Source organism: Erigeron canadensis, chromosome 4 (assembly GCF_010389155.1).
Source record: "Erigeron canadensis isolate Cc75 chromosome 4, C_canadensis_v1, whole genome shotgun sequence".
Taxonomy (NCBI): Eukaryota; Viridiplantae; Streptophyta; class Magnoliopsida; order Asterales; family Asteraceae; genus Erigeron; species Erigeron canadensis.
In genome coordinates this window covers 24,414,395-24,441,786 of record NC_057764.1, presented here as the reverse complement: position 1 = coordinate 24,441,786, position 27,392 = coordinate 24,414,395, and the positions used below count along the sequence as shown (strand labels likewise).

The following is a 27,392-nucleotide window of genomic DNA, read 5'->3' as shown; positions in this document are numbered from 1 at the left end:
GCTAAAACTTTTATAGATAGCACAGAGTTAAGTTGTCGTTATCTACAAGATAATCATGAGGTTGGGACCCGATTCCTGTAAAAGTTCGAGTTTGGGTTGGTTGTTTGACGGGTTGAAGATATCCAACTCAGACCTCTATCTTAATAACATTATCGGATCAGAACGTTCCACGTTTACGTGGAACTTGCTAGTCTGGACATGACCTGTATATAAGTCACTCCATTGGCTCTCTCAATTTGACGAGGTGGTTTTGAGTGAAATGACAGTCAAATGAGTTCGGGTTGTGTTGTCTTATATATGCTGCTTACTTGGTTTCATGCCGGCCAGGTTGGCAAATGTTACAGTATCAGGTTGGCCGGTCGACTTGTTTACGGTCTTGACCGGAAAAATGAGCCGGTTACAGACTTGTAGGTCAACATGTCATCACACACGACAAGCCATTTAGTTTTGACATCAGTTCTAGGTTGTGGAGTAAAAAACCTTAATCATACCCTCATACCCATTTGATCGTTACACAATATAGTATCATTAATTTTTTAGCAACATGGCGTCTAGCGTATTACTCCGTATATTCTTAATTACGTCCAAATACACTTTAATATCATCAAATTTTGTATACTAGCTGCATATTAATCTGATATTTTATGGAAGTTTGTACTAGTTTAGATATCATCAAATTATGTACTAGCATGCATTCATGAGGTGAGAGACTTGCAATAAATTTTTAACATGCAACGAGGTTTCATGTTTTATGGTTGTCAGTATTAATTAATTTGATGCATTAAAATTTGTACTTTGAATTGTCAAAAATTCAAGAGACGGTTATTGATATATAAAATATTACTTTTTATGCATGTAATGATGTAATAAGCTGTTAGTGACAACCTTTAGGCTGTCATTATCATTTTCATTTTCATTTTCCTAGATAGAATATAATATATTAAAAAAATTAAACCGTAAATTTAGGTTAAGTGATTCATATACACAAAAAAAACCTTGTCTCTCGTCCTGGGAGTAATTATATATGTTATGAGTGTAATTATGTTCACCCAAGATTTTAAAATCTCGAGTCTCTCTCTAAATAAATCCAATAAATTAATCGTTGTTAATATTAAATTTAATATTTCATATCATGTGTGCCAATATAGTTTTGACACTACCAAGAGCCTAAAGTCTACTATCAATTGTTTTTCTAATCCTTTAAATTGTAGCTAAATTTACTCTACCCACCTACACCAATTTCCCTAACAACCACGAAAACTTTCTGAATAAAGTATGTATACTTTTATATAGACTGGAATTCTACTTGCGCGATGTATAACAGTAAATGGTTTCTAAAATATTTAATTTCTAAAAAAAGACATAATTTTGAAATTATTTTCCATGTTTACTATCAAAGTGGCGACAACCAACTCAGTTGACCACATGACCGTGATTAACGAATGATGGTGCCGGTGTCATATAGATAAATATATAGATAACACATAAAAATTGTATCAAAAATAAAAATAAGTTGGATGGATTAATGATCCAATTTCATTACTTTTAGGTACAACAACATAAAATGTATAAACATTAATATAAACGTCAATAAAAAATCAATTAAATCCCAATGACAAACTGAAAAATCACAATGCAAAAGCACAAAATCGCAATGAAAAGTTATAAAAATTGCAATGAACAATTGAAAATTGCAATGAGAAATGAACAAAAGCACAATGAGAAAACACAAAGGCGCAATGAGAAAACCTAAAATTGCAATACAAAACTGAAATTCAAAAATTCAAAAAAACTTTGTATATTTATGGTAAAAATTCAATTTTTTTTTTGACTAAGTTGACATATATTTATAAAACTTTGAGTTTTTTTTTTATTATGAACCAAGCTGTATTTCAAATTATTTTATCAGGAGCAAGAATACCCTGTATAATTTACCAGTTAAAATATGTCAAAAGTCAAAACCTCACAAGAATATTAATAGAAAAATTATCAAACTATTGAAAAAACCTGTACATAAACTATGCATAAAGCGTAAATTTAACAAACTACAAGGGGGTTGACTAAAATGTTCACAAAGTATCCAATCTAGTCTTCACCAATCATACAATTATGATTATCGTATTTAGGGCTGTAAACGAACTGAACAGTTCATGGACAGTTCATGAACCGTTCGACGGGAAGTTCGTTTGTGTTCGTTCGTTTAGTTAAATAAACGAACATGAACAAAGTTCTCGTTCATTCATTTACGTTCGTGAAAAATCGATAATCTGTTCGTGAACGTTCGTTCGTTTATGTTCATGAACCATCGTTCGTGAACAATAGTTTGTTTATATTCGTGAACATTTGTTCGTTATGTTCATTTACAAATATAAATATTTGTTTCATGTAATACATATATTATTAATAGCTAACTATTTAACAAAAAGTTTAAATAAAAATACCTAAATTATAAATATTTCGTTCGTTTGTGTTCGTTCATTAGTGTTCTTTCGTTTGTGTTCGTGAACAGCCGTTTATGAACACAAACGAACGAACATGAACAAGTCTTTTCGTTCGTTAATTTATTTGTGAACCGTTCGTTAAGTTAAACGAACGAACATAAACAAGTTCTCGTTCGTGTTCGTTTACAGACTGTACCTACAGTCGTATTACAAGTTTACAACTACAATTACCAATTTTTTACATTACATTACAATAAAATATAAATCGGAATACTCAACGCGCTTAATTTAAAAGCAACCTATTTTAAAACAGAACATAACATTATATACAACACATACAACCAAAATCATATATATTTCATTCATAACCATAAAAACCATAAAGTTTGTTGTCACAAATCTTCATGTTAGTCGACTGTTCAAATTGTCATACTCCATTAAACTTGCCACCAGGAGCCAAATCCATAAGGTGTTCAATATGCCAAGCTATAACCCGAATAGCTGATCACCCATCTCCATCTGGGTCGAATACGCTGTTTCATTCATTGTCGTTTAATGATAACCAGCACGTACCGTCTGGTTATTATGTGCCTCCTCCTCCGGCACCAATACTACATAATTACCCCGTATTGTCTGGAGGAGGAGGCAGAAAAAAGGCGGTTATCGTTGGTGTGTCGTATAAGAATACTAGACATGAACTTAAAGGTTGTATTAATGATGCCAAGTTTATGAAGCATCTTTTGCTTACGAGGTTTCAGTTTCTTGAATCCCAGATTGTTATGCTCACTGGTATGTTCACTTTTTTTTTTTTATAAATAATTTATGTCTGTCTTGATCATTTGTGTTAATTAATATGTTAATTAAGTTTTTGTTATAGTTATGGTTACCAAATCATATTTTGTTGACTTTTTGTTTTCACACATAAATGATTAAAAGATTAAAAAAATGTCATGTTTATGTTCAATCTGAAAACATGAAAAATAGTAAATATATATATATATATATATATATAGTTTTTACTCCAAGCTTGAAGAGATGAGGGATGACAATGGCCCCAAATGTGTCATTTTCTGAAGCACCTATCTTATTATTTTTTACAAAAATATATTATCATACTGAAATTTATTATTACCACACGCTTTTAGCCAATTCGATAATTTATATAAGGTTGATTGGTAAGTTTAAAATTCTGTAACACGCAACTTATTTTCTTTCTGTGTGTGCTGATCCTCGATTATTATATCATGCATTTTCGGATTTTTAGTTATATTTATTAGGTGTTGTCACGACAAAAAATAATAATAATAACAATAGAAAAATAATAACAATAAGAAAAATACTTACTCACAAGCCCAGTTATTAAGGATTTTTTGATATTTTTAGCCGGTTGTAATTTGACATTTTCCATGTCCCATTCAGTTACACAAATATAACTAGATAAGTTTCATTTCTATTTAAATCTTTCAAAAGTTTAAATTTAGCTACATTGACCATTATGCCATATTTTTTTGAACCAATAAAAAACTCAAAGTTTTATCAAAAACCTTTAGACTATCTCCAATGGGGATGTTTTTGGGCGCCCTTGGATATCCTTTGCGGTTGAAGTTTGTCCAAAACTAAAGATTTTTTGATGCATGCCCTTACCCAAGGGCATGCCCTTAGGTGCCCTTACTTATATTTTTTTTTGTTTTTAGTGGAGTTAAAGGATATGTAAGGATGTTTGTATGGTTGGAGGTAAAATTATAGGATTTTAAGGATTTATAAGGATGTGTAAGGATTTGTAAGGATATGATGTGTCAGCTCTAGGACGCCTAAGGGCGTCCTTAGCATTGGAGATAGCCTTATAGTACATGGGTTGAGTAGACCCATGGCTTAGACTACACATACCTTCAGTGTAGTTCCATCCCTTGCTGGCAACAACATATTTAACAATCAAAATTTGAGATTTGGTATCATTTCGAAGAGCATCTGAATATCAAATGTTTTGAGATAGTATGTGTGCCACTAGTGATATATGTGCCATAAACTGCAGAAGAAGAGACAGACCTTAGCCGGATCCCAACAGGTCGTAACATGAGGATGGCATTATCTTGGCTAGTCAATGGATGTCAACCAGGTGACTCACTTCTTTTTCACTTTTCTGGTCATGGTTCACGGCAGAAGAACCGTAATGGGGATGAGATAGATGGATATGATGAAACCTTATGTCCCTTGGATTTTGAAACTGAAGGCATGATTATCGATGACGAAGTCAATGCAGTAATCGTCAGACCCCTTCCTGTTGGTGTTAGACTTCATGCTATTATTGATTCTTGTCATAGTGGAACTGTGCTGGATCTCCCTTGGCTTTGCAGAATGAATAGGTTTGAATCTTTAACCCATTTTTGAAATGTTACCGGAACCGAAACTTTAAAAGCAGTTTAGTATCAGTTTCTCTTTGGTTTACTACAGGTTTGGTTTTAATGTAGCATACAGTGAATAAGGACTTGTGGTGTGCAAAATGTAGTTTTGAAATTTGGAGAAATTACTACTCGTATCAAAAGTCTTGTTTTGTTTTGGTATTAAGTCAAACCAAAGCAAAAAACTGATGATCTAAAATGTTTTGAACTGTAAATTTATATATAATTGGGCTGGGTTTAGTTTTGGTATAGTCCTGTATTTGCACACCTAAATGTCAAATAACCTTGTTACACAAACAGTAAATTCTTTCAATCTTTCGTAGTATATTTCTCATAACTTATATTTGACAAGATAATAGATAGTTAGTCAGTTCAGGTCAAGGAGAAAATGATTCTTATCGTGTAAAGGGGTAGCAAAATGTTTTGGTAATGATTCGTGTCTTGCGACATTTTTTTACACTTCAATGGAACATTTTTTCAAAGTTATGAACAAAATTTTTGGTGCAGCGAAGTGTAAAAAACGGTGCAGAAATATCAGCATCAAGATCTTTTTAAGACGTATTAGCACCAAGATCTTAAAAAAAAATTAAGTTCTCGTGATCCTAAACCTGTACAAACAGAATGCATTTGAACTTGTTTCAAATCCTTACATCATTCTATTAGAAAAATATATATAAAAACTTAAGTCATACTGTAAGTCCATATTCTATAAACCAAAAGCATAATTTACTTTTGTGTCCATCAGATGTCTCTAACTTTTAGTCCATAAAGTTATGTTTTCCAGATTGAACTCTATATTCAACAAGTTCTGGATCCCAGGTCTTATATGTACTGGAGTTATGTTACTAACGGTGAGATGTTTATGGTGTGGTAGAGCTGGGCAGTATGAATGGGAGGATCATCGTCCTAAAGAGGCAGGCATATGGAAGGGTAGCAGTGGAGGAGAAGTCATTTCGATTAGCGGATGTGATGATGATCAAACATCTGCTGATACATCGGTCGGTATTGAAGACAACTTTTTACAACCGACCTGAATAAATCGAGTAATAAAGTGAGAGTTAGGGTGTCAAAATGGGCAGGTTGGGTAAAGTGTAAACACAGGTAATTTTTGTATGGGTCATGTTAGAGTAAGTTGAACAAAATCGCCTGCAGTTTACAACCCTTTAATAAAAGTAGACCGTTACAATACAAATCCAGTTCCATCCTATTTAGTAATGTAGTTATTAAGAAGGTTTTATACGCTTGAATGCATTCTGGATGATGTTCGACTTGTATGACCAACCTGATCCATAATATACAGTAAATCTTTTGTGTCAACCCATCTGACCTCATTAATGATAAAACCTAAATTGGCACATATGTACATAATCGATGATGATCAAACATCAGCTGATACCTCGGTCAGTATTAATGAAAACTTTCTTTAACCGGTGTCAAAATGGGCAGGCTTGGGTAAAGTGTCAAAATGGGTAATTTTTTGCATGGTTAAAGTTAGACTGTTACAATAATAATCCAACTCCAACCTATTTTACCATTTAGATATTAAGAAGGTTTTTGATGCTTAAATGCATCATGGATGACCTTCAACTTGTATGACCGACCTGATACATAAAATATGTAGCAAGTCTTTTATGTCAACCCATTTGACCTCATTAGAGATAAAATCTGAATTGACACATATGTACAGAATTGATGAAAAATGCCACCTCTAACAAGGGACTTCCCTATACAGGCTCTATCAAAAATCACATCAACTGGGGCAATGACGTTTTGTTTTATTGAAGCTATAGAACATGGAAACGCATCTACGTATGGAAGCTTGTTAAGCTCTATGCGTAACTCTATCAGTAATGCTTCAAGAGGGCCTGGTGGTGGTAGTTCCTCCTTTAATATGTTGTTGAACGGACGTCGTGGATTCACTCAGGTATCATCTTATAAAATTTGGAATATGTCAATATGATAAAATATATCTATATATATATATATATATCCATTTATGCTATTTACATTCATAAATGACTGTATCTTCTTATAACCATGTGATGTAGTAATGCATGACTGAATCATATGATATGATTATATACATATGCAGTTATGAACTCCTTTTATTTCTATCTATGTAATTTTAAGAGGGTAGCTTGTAGAGTTGTATATATATTGTATGTATGCATCCTTGCATTTTTATCAGTTATGATTACTACTTATTTGTGACTGACATTCTAAGTTCCTGACACTTTCATGTCAAATCTAATTTAAACCAAATTTTGTTTTTTGACAGGAACCACAATTGACTTCATGTGAGCCTTTCGATATATTTGCAAAGCCATTTTCCATTTGATTCTGGATGCCGATGTACAGTATTAGTTACTGTGTACAGTTTGTAGGATTTCAAGCTGACTTGCAATCATGGATTGTAGTTAGAACTATGGGACCAAGATCGACGTCTAAATTTAGTGATCAGAATGAGCGTGGAGTGAACTTTTTATTGTTGTTTCACGGATCATTAACCTGCTTAAAACCCCGAGGACACAGAGTTTTGGGGCAACTATAACATTTCATTGTTATTTTCAGGAACATTTTCTTTTGTATTGTGGCATTACCTATTCGGTATCCAAAGTAATTTGATGTGATAACATTTGACATTGTGTTTCATAGTTGTAACAAGTCAATAAAGTCAATAAGTGGGTCAAGTGTAACAAGTCAATAAAGTAGTAGTGAATTGAAAGATTTCCTACAATGGTCTTAGTTTATTTGAAGAGCTTGTTTGTTGCTTTGGACTTGATGCATTATTATAAATGTTAAAACTGGACTACCTATGTATGTAACTAGATTCAAATCTTGTTTATCCATGGGTACTGTTACCCTTGCGTGATGGGTACGGCCAAAGATTTTAAACTCTTGAGAGTTGAGACACCATATATTTCGCGAATAGAAAAGACGACCCATGAGCCAACTATTGGTGACATCCCTCACAGACATTAGACCTTACAGATTGTATCCTTTTACTTTGATGCAAACGATCCGGAGATTTTTTATGCTCAAAATAAATCCATAAATATGTTGCCAATGGGTTGGTGGCCCATTGGTAAGGTTTTTGACCTTGGAAAAACCACCAAGATTCAAATCTCACTTCTTACATTTGTAGGAGTGGATTATTATGGGGGGTTTCGAGAATCCTAGGTTTCATCTCAGGCTTGCGTGGTTCATGCACCGCATACTGCCCAATTGGATGTTACTGTGGTGTCTCGAATGGTAACTGCTAATTACTAACTACTAACTCGCTGTTAAAAAAAAATCCATAAATATGTCATTAAAAGAAATTATATTATTTGTTGTTTTGTTTTTTTCAAAACAAAGAAAAATAATCTTTATGTTGGATGTATACATCAATTATACAACAAAAAAAACAATGTATACATTAATTATACAATCTTTACCCATTATAGCTCAATAGTTGAGAACTAGCTTTATATACTGGAGGTCAAATGAATTTTACAAATAAAAGCCTCCAGTGAAACATGTATGAGAGTTTCCATCTTTGCAACACACTTTTTGGGCCTTGTTTTTCTTTATTTTACATTTTTATTATTTATTGTTTACCAATATAGACATTTACTCTGCCCACCCTCAATATCAGGTTGCCAATTATAGTAATCTACACGTTTCATCGTACCTTTACATCTATCGTAATGGCTATGACTTATATTATTTACTAGTTCTAATATCCGTACGATGTACGATATCCATATAGATTGTATCATAAATAATTCGATTATTCGAATCTATCTTATACATGATTCGTAAATATGAAATAAATTGTTGTTAAAGTAATTCGATGATCGAAGCTAAATTATAATAAGGAATAATGATAAATGTAATATATGTGTAGTTAGAATTTTGGATTTACTTTAAATTTTTAGAACCACATCAAAATCGGAACTTGTAAGCATAGTAGATGATGATAAATAGCCATGTGATTTTAAATCGTAAACTCAAAATTTTGAAGTATTCATGTTAATAACTTATTATAATTAATAGAAGTAATAGGAATTGAAGAATTGAGAAAGAAAAAGAAGCAATTTACTAATGAGAAAACGATCAATCAAATAAGGTTATAATGTCTTTTGTATTAATAAGCCAAGAGTAGAGTTTAATTATAAGTCTAATAAGTAAATTGAATTTATATACAACTAAAAAAAATCTAATTTAACAAAATAAATAAACTAAAATGACACGTATCGATCAACGATTACGCTACGTATCGTTTAAAGAACATGTCAATTATGTTTTAGTTTATTAGTAGATAAGGAAGTCACGTTCACTTATTTACACGATTTGTAATCAAATAATACATAGGTCTAAAATCCGTAAGCTTAAAAATGTCATATCAACAGTCAACACAAAACACTAAAATTCCAAACTTTCCTTTTTTTTTTCTTCAACTTCGATCTTTTAATTATGGAATGAATCATTTTTGTTCCCGTATCATTTTATTCCCCAAAAACCAAGAAAAATGTGTAAAAGTAAGAAAAACTTTTTGAACGGTAACATATACAGGCCGGCCCATAGAAAAGCCCAAAACTCTTATATTTTGGGTTTGCTATATATCCGCGAGATACTAGGGTTTTCTTTGTTGGCGTTTCTTCTAATCTCACCTCAGCAGCTCAAGCACCTCCCAAAGCTTCAACACAATGGTACGCCGCCCTCTCTCTCTCTTTTATTTACATATATTTTTTAATAATAATAATAATATATATGTAGCTACAATCAATATATATATTTATGTAAATGGAAATTATATATGTTACTATTGCTGTTTATAGTTGTTGATTTGAGCTTATTGTTTTTTATAGACTTTATATTTAAATAAAATGCTGTTTTTTTTTTATCTGTAATCTGTAAAAGAACATTAGGTTTTTATAGCCTTATATTCCCTTTTCCATACATATATGTTTGAAATGATAAGTATGCTTGTTTTATTCATTATCTATTTTGTATTTTTAATTTGGTTTAGACAATTTTTTGTTTCCATTTCCAATAATTGGAGCTTTTTCGGGCCATTTTATTCGATTGAACTATGTATCAGCTGTTGTAATTTTTTATTATAAATATCAAGCTTGGTTTAGAGGTAGAGATGGAGGAAGTTTTAGGCAATGGACATTTTTGTGCATCTGACTTGTGGATGGCCCAATATGTATTATAAATAAGTATTTACTTATTTTTGTATTGTTGCACATTATAGCGGATACTTTTAAAATTTTTTTTGCCATGTTTCCCGGATTTTGTAATTTTTTTTTTTTTTAATTTTTAATCTTTGTTTGCTGTCTTTATGCTTCTTGTGTTTTGTTATGCTTGTTTGGTAATATATTTGTTACTTCTATATAGACGAAGAGAACTAAGAAGGCTGGAATCGTTGGGAAGTACGGTATGACTATTCTCAATCCTTCTCTTTTTCTTCTATAGATTTTGGTCAATGAACAATTAAGTAGGATGACACACTACATTAAAGTCAAACCAAGGATTAAACACTGAAATATTGGCAGTAAGTCGGTAATAGCCATCTCCAGAATCCAATCTAAACTTTAAGGAAAACTTTCCTTTCCGATTTCTGTGGTTTTGTTTACAAAGTCCTTTTTCTATACGTATTAAGTCATCCTAACTGTCTGGTCTTATGTATAATACTTTGTTAGCTGCAAAAGTTGTCCTATGAAGAAACCTCTCTTTTGCTCATTGTGGCTTGAGATTCTCAGTGACTTATTTATGGTTTAAGATACCACATATAGGTTATGCAAGTTTTATCTATTAGATCTTATGTAAGTTGATCTTGATGTCAGATAACTTGAGTCTTTTGCTATCGGATGTTTAGGTACCCGTTATGGTGCTAGTTTGAGGAAGCAGATCAAGAAGATGGAAGTCAGTCAGCATAGCAAGTACTTCTGTGAATTTTGCGGGAAGGTATGTCTGTTTGTGTACTTCTGTAAAAACGTGACCCACTGTATGTCGATCTTTGCTGAAATACATTTTCTGTGTTTATCCTTGCAGTACGCAGTGAAAAGGAAGGCTGTTGGAATCTGGGGATGCAAAGATTGTGGCAAGGTGAAGGCAGGCGGTGCTTATACATTGAAGTAAGGATAAGGAGACCCGTCTTGATGATTTCATTTCTTGAATTTTATGCTCACATGTCATCACACTAACTTATATTTTCTTTTTGCAGCACTGCTAGTGCTGTGACTGTCAGGAGTACCATCCGTAGGCTCAGGGAGCAGACCGAGAGTTAGATTTTCAGTGTTTCTTGATCCACTGTAATTCTCAATCATTGTCACATTTTAGAAGGTTTTTACCAATTTTGATTACTGTTGAAATACACTCGAATGGGATGCTAAGCAAGATTTGAATGCTATGTGTTTGATTAACTTTGTTCCTGTTATACTTCTCATTTGTTTGTTTTGATTTCTCTTTGAAACTTGATGTTTGCTTAGACGTATGTTAACATTGATCAAGTTTTGATTTGGAACTGGCTGGGTTCACAACCGGATTATACTTGGGTTTCTCTAGTTTATCTGTTATACATATGAAATGATTGATCTAGTTTATGAAAGATACAAGGCTCTTGAAATATGCTGAAAAAAACCGAACTAAGGCATCAGCTACTTTTGATAAGTTGTTAGTATACATACAAGGCCAGCTAGGTTTCTGTCATTACCTATGCACTAGCACTGAAATATGGAGCTAAACTGAAGCTGATCAAAACCTCTAAATACCCATAAACCAGAAACCAGAAAACTGGCCTAGATAACACTGTTTCTACAGGTGTGCTTCCCTATTCATTTTACTGATTTGACAGGTGGAAACAGTTAGTTAGCCAGGTGATATATGTTAGGAACATCACCATAGTTACTTCTGTTTGGGTGTTTTTTCTGTGCTGCCTTAACAGCAGCAACTCTAGCTGCATTGGCTGACCTATTGGCGGCTGCCACTGCCCTGTTAACTCTTTCGTCCACTTTTGCTACATCATATGCTTTTTCTGCTGCTCTTCGTGCTTCCTGAAATGTGACGACAATAGTTGGTTTCTAGTAGTTTAAAGGCATAATCTTAAACATAAGACACTCTGACCTGTTTACTAATAAATGGGTACGATTTGTTTTGTGTTTTATCTTATCATTCTGTGGAAGCATAAGGTACGGTGAGCTGGAAAGAATCAAAAGTTACCCAAACCCAGTTTTAATGTGTACAAGTAGAAGCTTTTAAAACGTTTAGATCTTTAGATTTACATTATTATCATAATAGGTTTTCTTTGTAATAACAATTGAAAACTTATTTTTAAAAACTTTTCAAGCGTAAACACAAGTTTTGGCAGCTTAAACCAGCCTCACACTCTTTGTTGACCTCTGATCAACATACTGAAAAAATCCCTTGCTTTGACCCATTATCTGGCCCACCCAACTTGTCATGCTAGTAATTTGTATTTACCTGGACTGCATTAAGAACTCTTGAATGATAGACAGCAACAGATGATACAGGATGTGTTGCACTATGAGAGCTTGGGATATTGAGGATCCCATTGTCCCAATGACCAGACTGGGTTTCACCATTTCTGAAAGTGTACATACCAAGCCCTTGCCTTCTTCCTTCGTGCCAGGATCCTTCATATCTGTGCCCATTTGAAAAACTGTAAACTCCAAACCCGTGCATTTTGTCTCCGAAGTATTCTCCAGCATATGTATCCCCATTCCTGTCAACAGCAAGACAAGAAACTATTCTATTACAGATATTCTATAAACAAATGTCTTTTCAAGTGAGCTAGGGCGTCTTAAGGATAAAGGCGGTCAAACAAATTGTATTTACCAACATATTATAAGATCAAGATCACGATTAAAGATAATCATTTGAGGATTACAAGAGCAAGATCAAGAGATCACAGGTTCACAAAGCATCATTTTATTGTTACCTGAAATGGTAATGACCAAGACCATGTTTAAGACCCCACTTGAATTCACCAACATATCTACTCCCATCTTCACAAGTATGAGCACCACATCCATGGCTCTGCCCATTTGACCATTCCCCTGCATAAACATCTCCAGTGTAAAACCTATATACACCAAACCCTTGTCTCAACCCGTTTCGATATTGCCCCCGATACCGGCTTCCCCTCGACCACGTCTCAACACCATAACCATCATACTTCCCATCAACCCAGTCACCTTCATATCTCCCACTCATATGATAATAATACACTCCACAACCAGAGCACTTTCCCTTGTGAAATTCACCCTCATACACATCACCATTGTTGTATGTTTGAACCCAACACCCAGAGTGAAAATTCAACTCGTGCTCATTTTTTGTCCTTGACCCAATAGACCACAACACAGGTAACGTTGATCTTGAAACCTTTTCAGGCAACAAAATCTTAAGAGGGAAAGATTTTGCTAGAAACAGTCTGATAGAAGGAAGACGGGGAAGGGCTAGATTTAGAGATAACAACAACGCAGCTGAGAACGCAAATGCAGATAAAAAATCTAGAAAAAACGAACGACTAGGGTGGGACACCAAGAAGTAAAAAAAGGGGAGCGCGAGTAACAAGATCAAACGAATATGAGTACGCAAACGACGTAGGTAATGCAAACGATTCACTAGTTGGGTCACCCTACATTTGGTCTCACAAAACCGCTTGGTGTAATTACTTTTCGACTTAAATGTATTCTCACAACGTCCATTTGTCGTCGTTTGCGAGAAACCGGACCGTTTATGAGGTGTTGATCTGGGGGTTGGTATGCCAACATCGCTTTCGTGGATAACTATCTTATGTTCTTCATTACGAGTCGTGGGATCATTTTCTAAATATTTAATACGTTCAGAAGACAGTTGTAACGATAAAAAAGAAGATGGCGGGGAACTTGTTGATCGAGCCAAAGATCCAATGCAACGTTGGTTCGAGTAGAAACCGGCCTTCGGGGAATGGCTGTGTATTTTTGGTGTAGGATTGAAATCGGAAGAGACACCACTACTATCTTTCCCGATCTGAATTTCGGACTTCTTGTGATGCATTACATATAACAAATACTAATAAACACATTTATGTAGCCTATGTTATTTGCAAAGTTTATATATGTATTTGTTGAATATTTTGTTAAGAGTTTATATGTATGAATGTTTTGTTAAATGTTGAATTTTAAGAAGTTGACGGAAATCTTAACAATGAAAGGGGTTAGAGTTTTTATGTGTAAAATGAGAAGTAGAGCGGAGTCTTCGTTGAGTTTTTATTTATAGCCATTCTTAATGAAATTTTAGTCTTTCTATTTATAGAAGGCACCATCTTTAATATAAAAACAAGCAAATAAAATTTCAAATTATGAGGAAAAAGAATTAATTACAAGAAAGAGGATTATACTCAACACTTTATTTTAAAAAAATGATAATGACATCCCTAAGACTTATTACATGCATAAAAGTAGTACCTTATATATCAATAACCACCCCCTAAATTTTCGTAAGACAAAGTACAAATTATAATGCATCAAATTAATTAATACTGACAGATCTGTCATTAATAAAAGTCTTATTTTATATTTATATTTTGTAAACTAATATGTATCATTAAAAAAAAAGTTGACTTTCAAAATAGACATATCAAATGTATTATAGAAATCTTTTACTACTCGTAAAAAAATTTGAGTATAATACAATTAATACAATGTTCAAAAAAAAAAAAAAATACAATTAATACAGTAAATATATAAAAGTTATTTCTATTGACACTTTTAAAGATTATTATTATTGAGACAATCTATAAATAAAATGCCTAGTGGATTTGAATATTTTAGTATGGTGATGGTGATGTTGTTTAGGTAGGATTTTAGATCTGTTTTAATTCGTCTTTATTATGTTTAATAAACCTTTTTTTGCCAGTATATTTTAATATCCTTTTGTTTCAAGATGTACGGATTACTTTTATTTGTTATTCCTTATAGAACAGACATATTTTACATTATATAAAGCCTTTAATATATTATGTTGTGGAGATGATTTTAAAACTTTAGTTTTCTTGTAATGTATTACTTGTATTTCAATTAGATTCGACGAAAGGTACTCATGTCTCTCGGCTTGAAGCTCTTTTTTTTTTACCCAAAGCTAATGTGTAGGTTGGCTTAAAAGACACAAATTGGATACAATTATCTAAGTATTCATTTCGTTTATTGTGAAAATGGGTTCTTCAATCAAATTACGCAATATTAATGTAAGTTATTTGAGGAAGTAAGTTTTTAACTGTGATTGTATACACATGTAAGGTTTGTAATAAAATTGTTTATTACAGAATTTTAAAATGTCTTTTTACGAGTCACTTTTAAATTAGTTTTAATAATAAAGGATTATTATTCTAATTCATCATAAGTTATTTTTACTTTATGTGAAAACATAAGAGCATTTTGTATTGGAGTAGGATCATTAATGAGATGTCATGTTTCAAGAACAAGTAATTTGAAGAAACACTTTGAAGTGATTCATTACATGGTACAGATGACCTCTCATGGATCCTTTATGTATTATATATATATATATATAATAAAAGAGATTGAGGATACATTTGACACCCTTAATCCCCCTCTTTTAGCCTAATAATCCCTCCTAATCAACCATCTATTTTTTTTAATATTTATTTAATAAATAAATGGCTGACTTTTAATAGAAAAATCTTATAAAAAAATCTTTATTATTAATATCTATATATATATACCACCTAGAAAAAATCCTCTCAAATTCTCAAAAAAAAAAAAAAAACATACAGCAAAAAAAAAACATACAATGGACTACCAAAAATGTTTTTTTCTTTATATACTTTGTTTGTATTTAACTAAAAGAGGAGGTTGGGGTACACTTGACACTCCTAATCCCCTTCCTTTAGCCTAATACTCTCTCCTTATTAATCCTCTATTTTTTTAAATATTTATTTAATAAAAAATTGACGACCTTTAATAAAAAAATCTTATAAAAAATCTTTATTATTGTTATTATTATCTATATATATACCAACTAGAAAAAACCCTCACATATTCTCAACAAAAAATAAAACTACGGCAAAAAAAAAACTACGGCAAAAAAAAACATACGATTGACTACCAAAAAGGTTTTTCTTTATATACTTTGTTCATATTTAATCATTATTATTATTATTTAACATTAAACTCTAATGTTATTGTTATTATTATCTCTTTTAACTTAGTTTGTTATAAAACATTGAATTCTTATATTATTGTTATTATTATGTCTTTTAATTTAGTTTGTTGTCCATTATAGCTTCATTATGGCTTCTTCAACAACAAAAAATAAGACCACATTAGTTCATTTTGAAGATCTTAAGCCAACCTATGTTAACCATCATCTATGACTCTGTGTTGTGCATGTATAAACTGTTTCGGTGTGGAACAACCTAAAGAAAATCAAAACGTTTGAGGCGGTCTTTGTTGATGAATTGGTATGTATTTTCAAATTATATATTCTACACTTTTTGTTTCTCTTTTTATTTAACTAAAGTTGAAAAAAAGGAGTAAACTGGAATCAATATTTATATGGAGTTAATTTTCATATGATTCTTCTTTAGCTTTCCTAATAATTAAGTTGTGATATTGCTCATATTTATGGTTGCTCGAATCATACCATTACTGTGTAATATTTTAATTTGTCTATATTTGATGGAAACAAAAAAAAAATACTGTTTGCTCGGCGGCTTTTCGTTGCATAAGAAAATCACTCTTGATGAATCCAACGATGAAGGTGAATGGAACTATTCAGATGAATTAGAAGACGATCATACGTTTGATATTGATTATTTTGATAATGAGTATGATTCCGATATGTATGATAGGCATTCCCTGAAATATTAATTTATTACGCATTACTTTCTGAACTTTTTGCCTTATTTAAATCGTTTTTTATTCTATTTTTAGGTATTTTAATTTTATTCGGTATCTATTTAATATACTTGAATTCCAATATTTAAGCTTTGATTAATATATTTTGAAACTACCCGTCCATTGGACGGGCCTGAGCACTACTATATATATAGGGTGTCAATCAAATGAGAACCAACTTAAAATGAGAACAAATGAGAACACTTAAAAACTACATTTTAATGTATTAAAAGTGCATAAAACTGACATAGTGCATAACTAATTATCATTATTTAAGTGTTTAACAACACCCCCGTCAAAATCGAAATAAATCACGTTTTTTGTCGGATGCATTATTTTGATAATATGCATCCAAGATGGATGCACAAAACAAAAAACGTGATTTTTTCGATTTTGAAGGATCAATGTGTTGTTAAACACTTAAATAATGATAATTAGTTAAGCACTATGTTAGTTCTATGGACTTTTAATGCATCAAAATGATGCTTTTAAGTGTTCTCACCGTTCTTATTTTAAAAGTGTTTTCGCCAGAGTGTTATCATATATATATATATATATATTATAGGGTAAAGTTATTTTGAGAACCCTTTTTTTTGCGAGAACCTTTGAGAACTTTTCAAATCAAGTCCAACCAATGATTAATCTTTACATGAAAATTGTTTTTTGATTGTTTTCTGAATAACTTATGTATAATTTTGAAGTTTATAATTGTTTGGAGGCATGGATTATTATCCGTTATACCATTATGTGATCAAGAATCCAAATCTCCACATAATTGTATAACGGATGATAATACATGCCTCCAAACAATTATAAACTTCAAAATTACACATAAGTTATTCAAAAAATAATTTTCATGTAAAGAATAATCATCGGTTGGGCTTGATTTGAAAAGTTCTCAAAGGTTCTCGCAAAAAAAGGGTTCTCAAAATAAGTTTTCACTATATATATATATATAGGTTCTAGGTAAAATAAAACAAGTATTAAGTAAAACATATAGCAGAATAAGTTTTTTTCACTGAAAATCATCGTGCATCATGAAAATCATCGTGCATCAATTGTTTTGTGAATTTGCGTGCATAAATTTAACCATGATCTAAGAGTCAAGATCTTGTCTTATTTATTTTACTTTAATAATTGTTTTACAATACTCAACTCATATATATATATATATATATATATATATTCTCAAAAATCTGCTGGCGTTTTTATTTTGTTAAATCAACAAAATCAAACCCCAAAATATTGCAAGCAAACTTAATCTTTCTCTATATCAAGATGATTGCATAAAAATAAACAAACTATCATTGGCTTCTTCACGTGGCCATTACACTCTTTTATACTCATTTATTTACATAAGAAAACTTTATATGTGATGTTTGTGTTGTCTATTCAATTCAAAATGCTACCCACAAACTTTTTGGAAGCGTTTATATACTACTTTTCTAATGGTTACCTTGTGACCTATTGCTGTCCCAAATTCAACAAAACTGCATTGCAACTTGACAATAAAAAAGGTGTAGGTCTTGTTATAAAAGTAAAACGCGTAAGTTAACTAACCCAAATTAACTTGTAACTTTTCAACTAATAAGATAATATACTTTGTTTGATAAAAGATAATTATCCGTACATTTTTTTCCCTAGCCGTATAACACAACACTTACTTTAAACTTAAAATATTATATAATTTATAAAAATGTAAAGTATGTTTAGTGGCATACTAGATTTTAGACCCGTGTCCAAATCTCTATACATTTAAGTCATAAAAGCTTACAATTTTAAAAAAACACGGTTTTAAGTGTTATATTTTGCAAGTTGTAGTACAATAATCATAGGTTCCTTACTGTCATTATTAGCATAGACATATTGATGGAATTGTTTGCTGTAGTCATTCCACAAGGCACATGCTATATATAATAATTTCTCCATCATAGAATATTTTGAAACAGATGTACTCATAATGTGATATTATTAGAAAAAATAATTAAGAATTAAAATATAAACAAATTTGTGATCCTGTACTTGACATTCAAGTATATATGTATTTAATCATGATGCGCATTCATAACACGTATATGTTTATTTTCAATCGCTTGTTCTATGATAATATGATAACAATTATGATTGTTTTTATATTCTTTGATAACAATTAGGACTCTTTTAATATTTGTTAATAAGTCATTAGGTTTTCAAATTATTTTTTGTAGAAAATATTTTATATGTTAAATTTTTTTTATTTAATTAAATGATTGTAAATTTTAAAAAATCCTCTCAAGTTGATGGCTAAAAATGAAGTTAAATGAAGTATTCAGGGCTAAAAAGTGTAAATTATTGATGAAAAATAAAAAAAGTGTAAATTAATGAGACTTTTTCTATAAATTAATATAAATATTAATATAATAATATATTTGGATAATGATTATTAGGATTTTTTATTTGTAGTTTATCTAAATGATGACATCATCAAAAGTCAATTTGATGAAATCGAACGATGTGATTGGTTAATTAGTCATTAGTTCAACTGTCTTATAGTATATATTAAGATGTTTAAAAAAATTAAAAATTACAAAGATCACTTCCCTCTATCAAAGTAGATTTAGTGATTTTACTTTCATGACGAGGAATCTTTAAATCCAAATTATGCTTTTGCATATGATGAATGTGAGGGAGGTGATGGCCTAATCTTAAGATTCAAAACTAAGATTTTGCCATTTTAAGTTTGAGGTTTGCATACATTTATTCACAAACCTTATTTCTCTCCTTTTACTATTTTTGGGTTTGTCTAGAAGAGATGCACTAGCTTTTTATGCACCATATATACATTTTTTTATTCAATAATAAATTAATATAAATGTATGATTTATATATTTTTCTTTGTCTCTATTAACAAAAGTATGTTGTAGCTGATCTACAAGTAATTATTTTATTATAGTACATTTTAGGTTAAAGTTTATTTTATTAAAAAGGTGTGTACATAAGGCCACCAAAAGGAGCCAATGAAGTGAACATTTTTAATCCTACATGAACCATTAAAGAAAAAAGCACATCTCCACATGAAAGCTCCTCGAAAAGTCACTTTGAAAGTGTTTCGTATAAAACCTCATAATACCAAAAAGTAACGAATCATTTTGCATTTTTGCAAAGCAGGCAAATAAGTTATTCAACCGATATTTTGATCTAGATTCCATGTCGATAATTCTAAGGCGATCTCCAACTATATTTCTTATCTAAATAGATTGTATTTCCAATCATTACTTTTAAAATCTTATTCTACATTCACTTTATACATTATTATTCAACTTTTTTTTTTTTTTGCAATAAACAATAAATGAAAAATAAATTTAGAGAATGAATAGTGATATATAAAGATTTCAACAATTTCTCTAAGATTCAATGATCTGTTGGAGTACCAATCCTTCTAAACTACCATTGATCATTCTAATAATCATTCTAACAAAAAAATCATTACACATGATAAAATCAAATGATAAGATGATAAAAATAAAGAAAATGTTAAATGAATCCCTTAGGGCTTCACTTAACGTGCATAAAAAGATTGTACGTTTTTATATCAAAAGTACACCCCTGATTTTGATGGGAAGTGTACAATTATTTAATGCACATTAACGAAAACTCTTGGGACTTCGTTTAGCAAAACCCTAAAAATAAAATAAAATAATGGATTACACATGTCATAATGTCATAGTAGCATGAGGATTACTCGGAAAATATTATATAAAAGTTACAGTATCATTTTCCATATATCTATTTATATAGATGAAAAGGCTTATAGAGGAAATTATTGGTGATGGGCTAAGGTATGTATATTAGAGCTTAAGTTGTGAGTAAATAAACTAGATGGCTGGTGAGCCCGTTGGTTAGATAGTTTGTTTGTCTTTTGTAGTAAACGAATGTTTAAGAATACCATTTTGATTATTATAAACATAAACATAAGCCGTAGTTTTCAAATGAGATAGAATACGGGTGATTTTAAAATTTTTATGTCAGTAGAATTACCCAATCATAATAGATTAATGGTACAATTGGTTATAATGAGAAATAAGTAATGGTTTGAAAAGTAATAGTTTGGTTAATACTATATGACATGGGTAGGCGTTGGTAGTGATGGTAGCGGTGGTGGTAACGATATAGTTATTAATTTAAAAACAGTTAATATACTAGTGTAGTTATTTTTATAGTTAAGTGATGATCTTTTGTAAATTATTTTATTAAGATTAAAGAATATTATAATTATATTAGGTGAAAATATTTATATTAATGTATAAATGAGATAGATAGTTTGGATAAATATGGTTGTAAATATTTTAAGGATATATTGGTTAGATTTAGTGTGTGAGTTAGAGATTTGTTGAAAGTTAAAGATATTTTGGGTATTTTTAAAGGTAAAGAGTTAAAAAAAGTAGATGGTAATTTGTTGGAGTAATAGAGTATAGATACTATTTGGAGAAATTGAAACAAAAAGGTTTTTGAAGATATATAGCAATGGATTTTTAATTTAATGAAAAACCAACCTCGTAAATGAATTGAATGGTGCATTAGGTTTTGGAAGATGATAGATTGATGTTGTGATTCTATTATACACGTTATTTTGTTTGTATTTTGGTTGTTTTTGAAGCTTGTTGGTATCTTAAGTAAATGGTTGCAGCTAGCAACTAATTGATTTGTAGAGTTTTATTTTATAATTATCTTTTCATGAAAATTAATAGAGAAAGTACACGAAGCACTCACTTACTTATCTATTGTCCGGAATAAAGGAGAAAAAGAAGTGTATACGATCTTTTTATATCTTAAAAAAACATAAACATAAGTTTTGTTGGTCATTTACATTCATAGATCTTCATTATTATTTTAATCTTTTTTAGGTTAATTGTAAGTTTCGTCCATGTGGTTTTTTTAAAAACGACTTTTTATCTTTTTGTTAGTTTTTGAGTTTTTTTTTCCATCCTTATGGTCTGATTTCCGTTAAAATCACTTGTCCCTGTTGTTAACTCTCTCACGTGCAAGTCATGTAAAGGACATTTTGGTCATTTTACCTATCTTTATCCATGTTCTTTTTCTTGCCCTCATCTTTTGCCAATTTTAAGATCTCAACAAAACTCATGAAATACAACTCAAACCCAAAAACAAAAACTATCTTACCAAATTGATAGCTTCGAGCTAAGTTAACCAAACACACTGTGATTTTTGATTTCATTTTTATCTTTTTGTCATCGAATATAACTTTTTCAGTCAACCCATCTTCTTTATCAGTAAAGAAGGCCGGTAAAATGACAGAAATGCCCCTTCACATGACTTGCACGTGGGGGAATTAACGACAAGGACTAGTGGTTTCGAACGAAAGTCAGACCACATGGATGAAAAAAAGTCAATGACACGTAATCAAGAAATAAGAGACACTCACTATAGAGTGGGAATAAAGTGTAATACGTGCAAATAAACTCTCAAAATAACATGGCCTTTGAGAAAAAGATGTCAACGGTGTCTTTAATTTTATTGTCTCAATGTCTTTTTTTGTGGTTATCCTCTCGTTATAAGAAAGCTAATTTGTCATGGTCTTAATGGTATAATAGTCCTATATATTTGATGTAATAGTCTTGCTATTTCGGTATCATGGCAAAGTCTGTATCAATAAAATTTGTTGCTAAAAAAAAGAAAGTATGCGTTTATAGAGGGTTTTTTTTTCTTTCTAATTTTAACGACAATAAATGGATATTTTTTGACTGAGAACCAAATTAGATCTTATTTGAGACAAAACATTCTTTTTTTTAGTGACAAATTTTATTAAAAACACTAGTGAGAAGCTACAGTGCTAGTCAAGACCTACAAAAGTTACTAAAAATCTCCCTGATAAGTTTTTGAAGGGAGAGGAGTTCTTGATCCATAAATAAGCAAAACAACTTAATCATTTCTTTGATCTTGACTATTTTTAAAGCTTTGTTGCTAAAATAAGATAATCATTCTTGTTCTTTAATTTTCGAATGCTTCAACATACGGTGAAGATAACAGCATAAATCATTTTCCTTATGTTTGAGAACCATTTATAAATTTTCATGAATTCTAAAGACATCCTTAATTAGTATCAAACACGAATATCATGCATTCATGCCATAAGAGTAACGACCATATAATAGTTGTTGATGCATATACTGTCAACAAGTGATACGTGTCTTCAACGAAGATTTCACAAAATGGACACATGAGTGACTCTATTTAAATTCCTAAACCTTGAATAAACGAGAATCCATTTAGGTAATTTTGCACACCAACCCAATTCCAAATGTAGCAACTCATTTATTTTGACGATGAATATCTTTTGACCATCCTTTTGGTCAAATTTAATAGAGACTTTAAAATTATTAAATTATGGTATGCATTAAATGATGAAAATGATCAAACAAACTGTTCAACCATAACAAGGCCCTTTCCTTCATTTGGGTATATTGTGCCAAAAACATTTATGAGTCGAGAATGATTGGTTTCATCGAATATAATGGACCAATGGTGCAGAAAACTTCGTATGAAACATATCAAAATCGAGCAATAAAAATGAACTTCATCTATGTTAATAGGTCTGGTTTTGATTATGAATATATGTAAAAGCCAGCTTTAGTTTGATTTCCAATTTAAGACAAACTTCGTTTTTTGTTCGGCGTTTCGTATGTATATATATATATTTGTTCCCGGTTAATGTAGTAACCAACTCATTTTGAGAGGTGACTAATCGTAGGTATACCGAACGCTATGCTGGTAGCCAGATGCATCGATCACAGGTGAACCTTCATGGCCACGAGGGCTTAGGATTTGCGTATGACCAAATCTTTTACTACTAGACCTATTTCTATAGCTTTTAAAAAACCTCAAAGCAAACTCAAAATTTAAGAAAATGGTTTACTTCCATTTGAAACCCGGCCGTTGCTAAACTGAAGATAAACCTAATTAGCTTGACGATGTAACCTTTGATTTCAATCATTCATTTTATTAAAAGTCAGACCAATTCCAAACCGATACACGTACGTTCACAATGTAAATGTGCGGTAAAAGAAAGATGTAAAACCCTTTCTCATTCCAAACCGCTACACGTTTTGTAACATATATATGTTTTAGAACATATATATATATATATAAGTTGTTTCTTGTAACAAAACATATGTTTTCAAACATAATTTAGAAGATTTATACCGACAATTAATATATATCTCCCATATATATAGCATCAAACTATAACGATATTTATCGGATCGAGATCTTTCAAGTTTGTTTTCAACATGATATATCACGTTAGATGTCTTGTGAGAGACAAAAAAAAATGGACATTATTCATTGTGGTTCCAAATGTTTTTTCCTATCTCACAAAACACCCAACATATTGGTCATGTAATTAACTCTAAAATGTCGTATGTTGAAGCAACATTAATCTCTATTACATTATAAAGCATTTGTTTCTTGCAAATTTTTTCAACTTTCAATTTTTCAACAACCACTCATTTTTCTCTCTTTTCAAATCTCAACTAATCATTTTCTTTCTCTCTTTTCCATAAATCATTTTATTCTCTACTTCATTCAAATAATTTTATCTCAAAAACCGTACATCGATAAATTATAAAAATTATATGGGTGTTCTTAAAATTTCATGCTCTTTCATAAGAGATGTCATTCGATATACTTTTGACGAATTTTTAAATCTGAGGGCGGAGCCCGTACGGCTAAGACATTTGACTATTACACTCTATGACCTATCACACTCTATGACATATCACACTTTAAGACCTATCACTCTCTCATCTTACCGCTGCACCGCACGGGTACTTACCCTCGTCACATATAAAACATGTAATCACATATATAGCATTATGTGTGCCAAGCCCGTAGCCCCGTACAAGTTAGTACTTGAGCTTGATCACCTCGACAACCATTTGAACGACAATCGAACATATTAAGATTGTTTTCGTGTTGTCAAATCTAGTTTTTGATTTTACAGTTTTCATCATCGCCGTTAACTTTTGGCCAAAATCATCCCTGTGGTTTGCATTTTGTCCTTGGATTCGTTAACCCCCACGTGAGGGGCATTTATGTCTTTTCACCCACCTTCAAGGTTTGTCCCTGTGGTTAAGTGCATAATTCGTCCATATGGTTTGTCGTTTTTCTATTTTTCATACTTGCTTTTGACAAACCTCCAAATAAGAATTTAATCATAAACTAAAACAAACTCAAATAAAAAACCTATATATACCCGATGGTGGTTTTTATTTAGTGCTTTTAAATATATAAAATGTTGTACAAGTAATTATCTCAAACTAACCACATAGTTACGGACAGAGAACCCGATTCGATGTAGTACAGTAAGCGATAAGTACAAGATCGTTCGCATGGATGCTTGTACTACCTAATTTAGTAAAAGTGTAATTCTAGCGGTTGGGGTTGTCACGATTTCCTATTAAACTAATTAAAACTGAAAAGTAAATAGAAGTCGTAACCTCTTATTTAGCGAGATGCTTAGTCTGAAAAAGATTTGAAAAAACAAATAACATTAATTAAATTAAAATACTTGTTTGTAATTTCAGATCTCATGACACGACCAGATATCATTCTACCTATTTGATAGACTGTTGGAAACTTAATCACGGCTCTAATTCTCGTTAGATTCACTTTGCCTAAGTTACTAGTGTTGTCGTTAGACTCACACTACTCTTTAAACAAGTTTTCATTAAATTCATTGTTTAAACATTAATGACCTAAAGTTTATGTTACTAATTTATCTTTTAATATATACTCGGCTCTTAACCCATGACCAGATAATAATTCCCTCCGGTGACCACAGTGCACGTGTCCATGTCACTGGATCGTGTCTGACATTGTTAAACATCATGTTCTATTCATCCTAATTACTATGGTTTTGGATCCCTCAATTCTAAATAAACACCTTTTACATCTAGTTATAGACTGACTAGTGTTTTCCATCTTAACATATTAGTCCTAGTGTATGATCATAGACAACCATCAGATTTAAACTAATATATTTGGATATACAACCGATAATAATATGAAGAACTAGTAAAACATGGATATACGATAAACAGTAAAACACACTCCAACAGATTTAACAAATAAAGTAAAGTAGATAAACGTCTACATGATCACATTGATCCAAACAAGTATTCAGCCTATTAGCCTACCATTATTAAAGGATTAACAAAGTCTGAAAAAATGAAAGACATTGCTTACCAACTAAAAGTAAATAAAAGAGATAGATCTAGTTAGAAGATGAAGATCGGAAGGTGTTAGAAGCTCCAAAACCTCCTTCGAATATGCAAAGTCGACCTAGGGTTTGTTGGTGGCGGCTAGGGCTGCTGAATCGGCCCTCTATTAGGGTTTTGAGGGTTGCTTCGGCTTAAATAAGGATTTGAGTCGGTTGCTGATCTGGGTCGCCCATCGACGTTGGCTAGGTGCCAGCGGCGTTGGCAGTTCCTGATGCTTTTCGATTTGCTTTGTTCGACTCCTGAATCACCTCCATGTGTTTTGTAACTTCATAGGCCTTTATATTGAGTTGCTTGATGCCATTTACCTTCACTCGTATCTTCCTTGAACCTGCATAAAATATCGAATCCATTAAGTACCAATAGTTCCGAAATATTAACTCATTTTAGACATTGAAATGTGGTCTCTTGATAGGGGTTTTTATTACAAAATGAACGCTCATCAATACCTACATATGCAGATTTAATTTATTACCGACCGGCATGGCTAATTTAATTTAATATACTTTTTTATAAAAATGTTATAAAAGTTACTACAATTTAACGAAAACAGTCAAAATATAATTACTATCCACTCAAAAATAATACAGATAGGTACTTTATGACAAAATAAAAGTTATTAAGTTCATAAACTACGGAAAATAACGTTAAAGTAATATAAAAATAATATTTAAAAAAACTCAAAAATAAAATGAGAATACCGAAAATACCGGAACGGTAATACCAAAAAATACTGAAAATACCGGCCGATATTGAATAATGCGGACAAAATACCGGGATAGTGTACCGGATTACCCGCTGATACCGATATTACCGGTATTTAAAATATTGTATGTACGTGTTTGTATTTGAAGGTGATTGACTATATCCTCAAATATAGGTGTATATATATGTTTTTGTTTGTTTTGTTTTGTTTGAAAAGTTCTTTTGGATTTGTTAACTGCGAGGATGAAAAGTACAAAAATGATCAACCACAGACGATTTTTGCACTTAACTCTATAAAACTCATGGGTTTGTTGTTTAGGGAAGATGAAAATGGGTGAAATGACGAAAATGCCCTTCACGTGACTTGCATGTGAGGGATTAACGGCAAAGTTATTACGGCGGAGACAAAATGCAAACCACGGGGATGATTTTAGCCAAAAGTTAACGGCGAATATGAAAACTACAAAATGGAAAACCACTAACGAAAAAAGTACTTGAGATGATGGCAATGATTATCTCCATGCCTAGCAATGCCTAGCAATCCACCAATAACGTACCTCAACATCATTTCACGCCTAAATCATGCCTAACCATGCATAACCCATGACAACCATGACTCCTCATGTCTCACCATCCCTTTACTATTTTTCTTCAGTCACT

General features: G+C 31.4%; 3 protein-coding genes across 3 annotated transcripts; 2 read left to right on the top strand and 1 right to left on the bottom strand.

Moving 5' to 3' along the window:
* Window positions 1-2,800: 2,800 nt before the first annotated feature.
* Window positions 2,801-7,475, top strand: LOC122598056 (metacaspase-1-like). The gene is made up of 5 exons (XM_043770668.1): window positions 2,801-3,230; window positions 4,474-4,804; window positions 5,715-5,838; window positions 6,573-6,764; window positions 7,119-7,475. The coding sequence occupies exons 1-5, from the start codon at window positions 2,846-2,848 to the stop codon at window positions 7,176-7,178; spliced, it is 1,092 nt and encodes a 363-aa protein (XP_043626603.1). The 5' UTR covers window positions 2,801-2,845; the 3' UTR covers window positions 7,179-7,475.
* Window positions 7,476-9,462: 1,987 nt separating this feature from the next.
* Window positions 9,463-11,267, top strand: LOC122597964 (60S ribosomal protein L37a). Its single transcript, XM_043770558.1, has 5 exons — window positions 9,463-9,534; window positions 10,226-10,265; window positions 10,707-10,795; window positions 10,883-10,965; window positions 11,055-11,267. The coding sequence occupies exons 1-5, from the start codon at window positions 9,532-9,534 to the stop codon at window positions 11,116-11,118; spliced, it is 279 nt and encodes a 92-aa protein (XP_043626493.1). The 5' UTR covers window positions 9,463-9,531; the 3' UTR covers window positions 11,119-11,267.
* A 145-nt stretch (window positions 11,268-11,412) lies between these two features.
* Window positions 11,413-13,891, bottom strand: LOC122597963. The gene is made up of 3 exons (XM_043770557.1): window positions 12,789-13,891; window positions 12,311-12,572; window positions 11,413-11,883 (listed from the first exon to the last, which is right to left on the bottom strand). The coding sequence occupies exons 1-3, from the start codon at window positions 13,889-13,891 to the stop codon at window positions 11,695-11,697; spliced, it is 1,554 nt and encodes a 517-aa protein (XP_043626492.1). The 3' UTR covers window positions 11,413-11,694.
* Window positions 13,892-27,392: the final 13,501 nt, after the last annotated feature.

What these genes read in the sequence shown, in the direction of transcription:
- LOC122598056 (XM_043770668.1), top strand. Translation starts at nt 2,846, where the DNA reads ATGTTAGTCGACTGTTCAAATTGTCATACTCCATTAAACTTGCCACCA. An exon ending in CCAGATTGTTATGCTCACTG is followed by an intron (nt 3,231 to 4,473) that starts GTATGTTCACTT and finishes CATAAACTGCAG; the next exon opens with AAGAAGAGACAGACCTTAGC. An exon ending in AAACATCTGCTGATACATCG is followed by an intron (nt 5,839 to 6,572) that starts GTCGGTATTGAA and finishes TTCCCTATACAG; the next exon opens with GCTCTATCAAAAATCACATC.
- LOC122597964 (XM_043770558.1), top strand. An exon ending in TGGAATCGTTGGGAAGTACG is followed by an intron (nt 10,266 to 10,706) that starts GTATGACTATTC and finishes TCGGATGTTTAG; the next exon opens with GTACCCGTTATGGTGCTAGT. An exon ending in TCTGTGAATTTTGCGGGAAG is followed by an intron (nt 10,796 to 10,882) that starts GTATGTCTGTTT and finishes TTATCCTTGCAG; the next exon opens with TACGCAGTGAAAAGGAAGGC.
- LOC122597963 (XM_043770557.1), bottom strand. Translation starts at nt 13,891, where the DNA reads ATGCATCACAAGAAGTCCGAAATTCAGATCGGGAAAGATAGTAGTGGT. An exon ending in CTTGGTCATTACCATTTCAG is followed by an intron (nt 12,573 to 12,788) that starts GTAACAATAAAA and finishes TGCTGTTGACAG; the next exon opens with GAATGGGGATACATATGCTG. An exon ending in GAGTTCTTAATGCAGTCCAG is followed by an intron (nt 11,884 to 12,310) that starts GTAAATACAAAT and finishes GTCACATTTCAG; the next exon opens with GAAGCACGAAGAGCAGCAGA.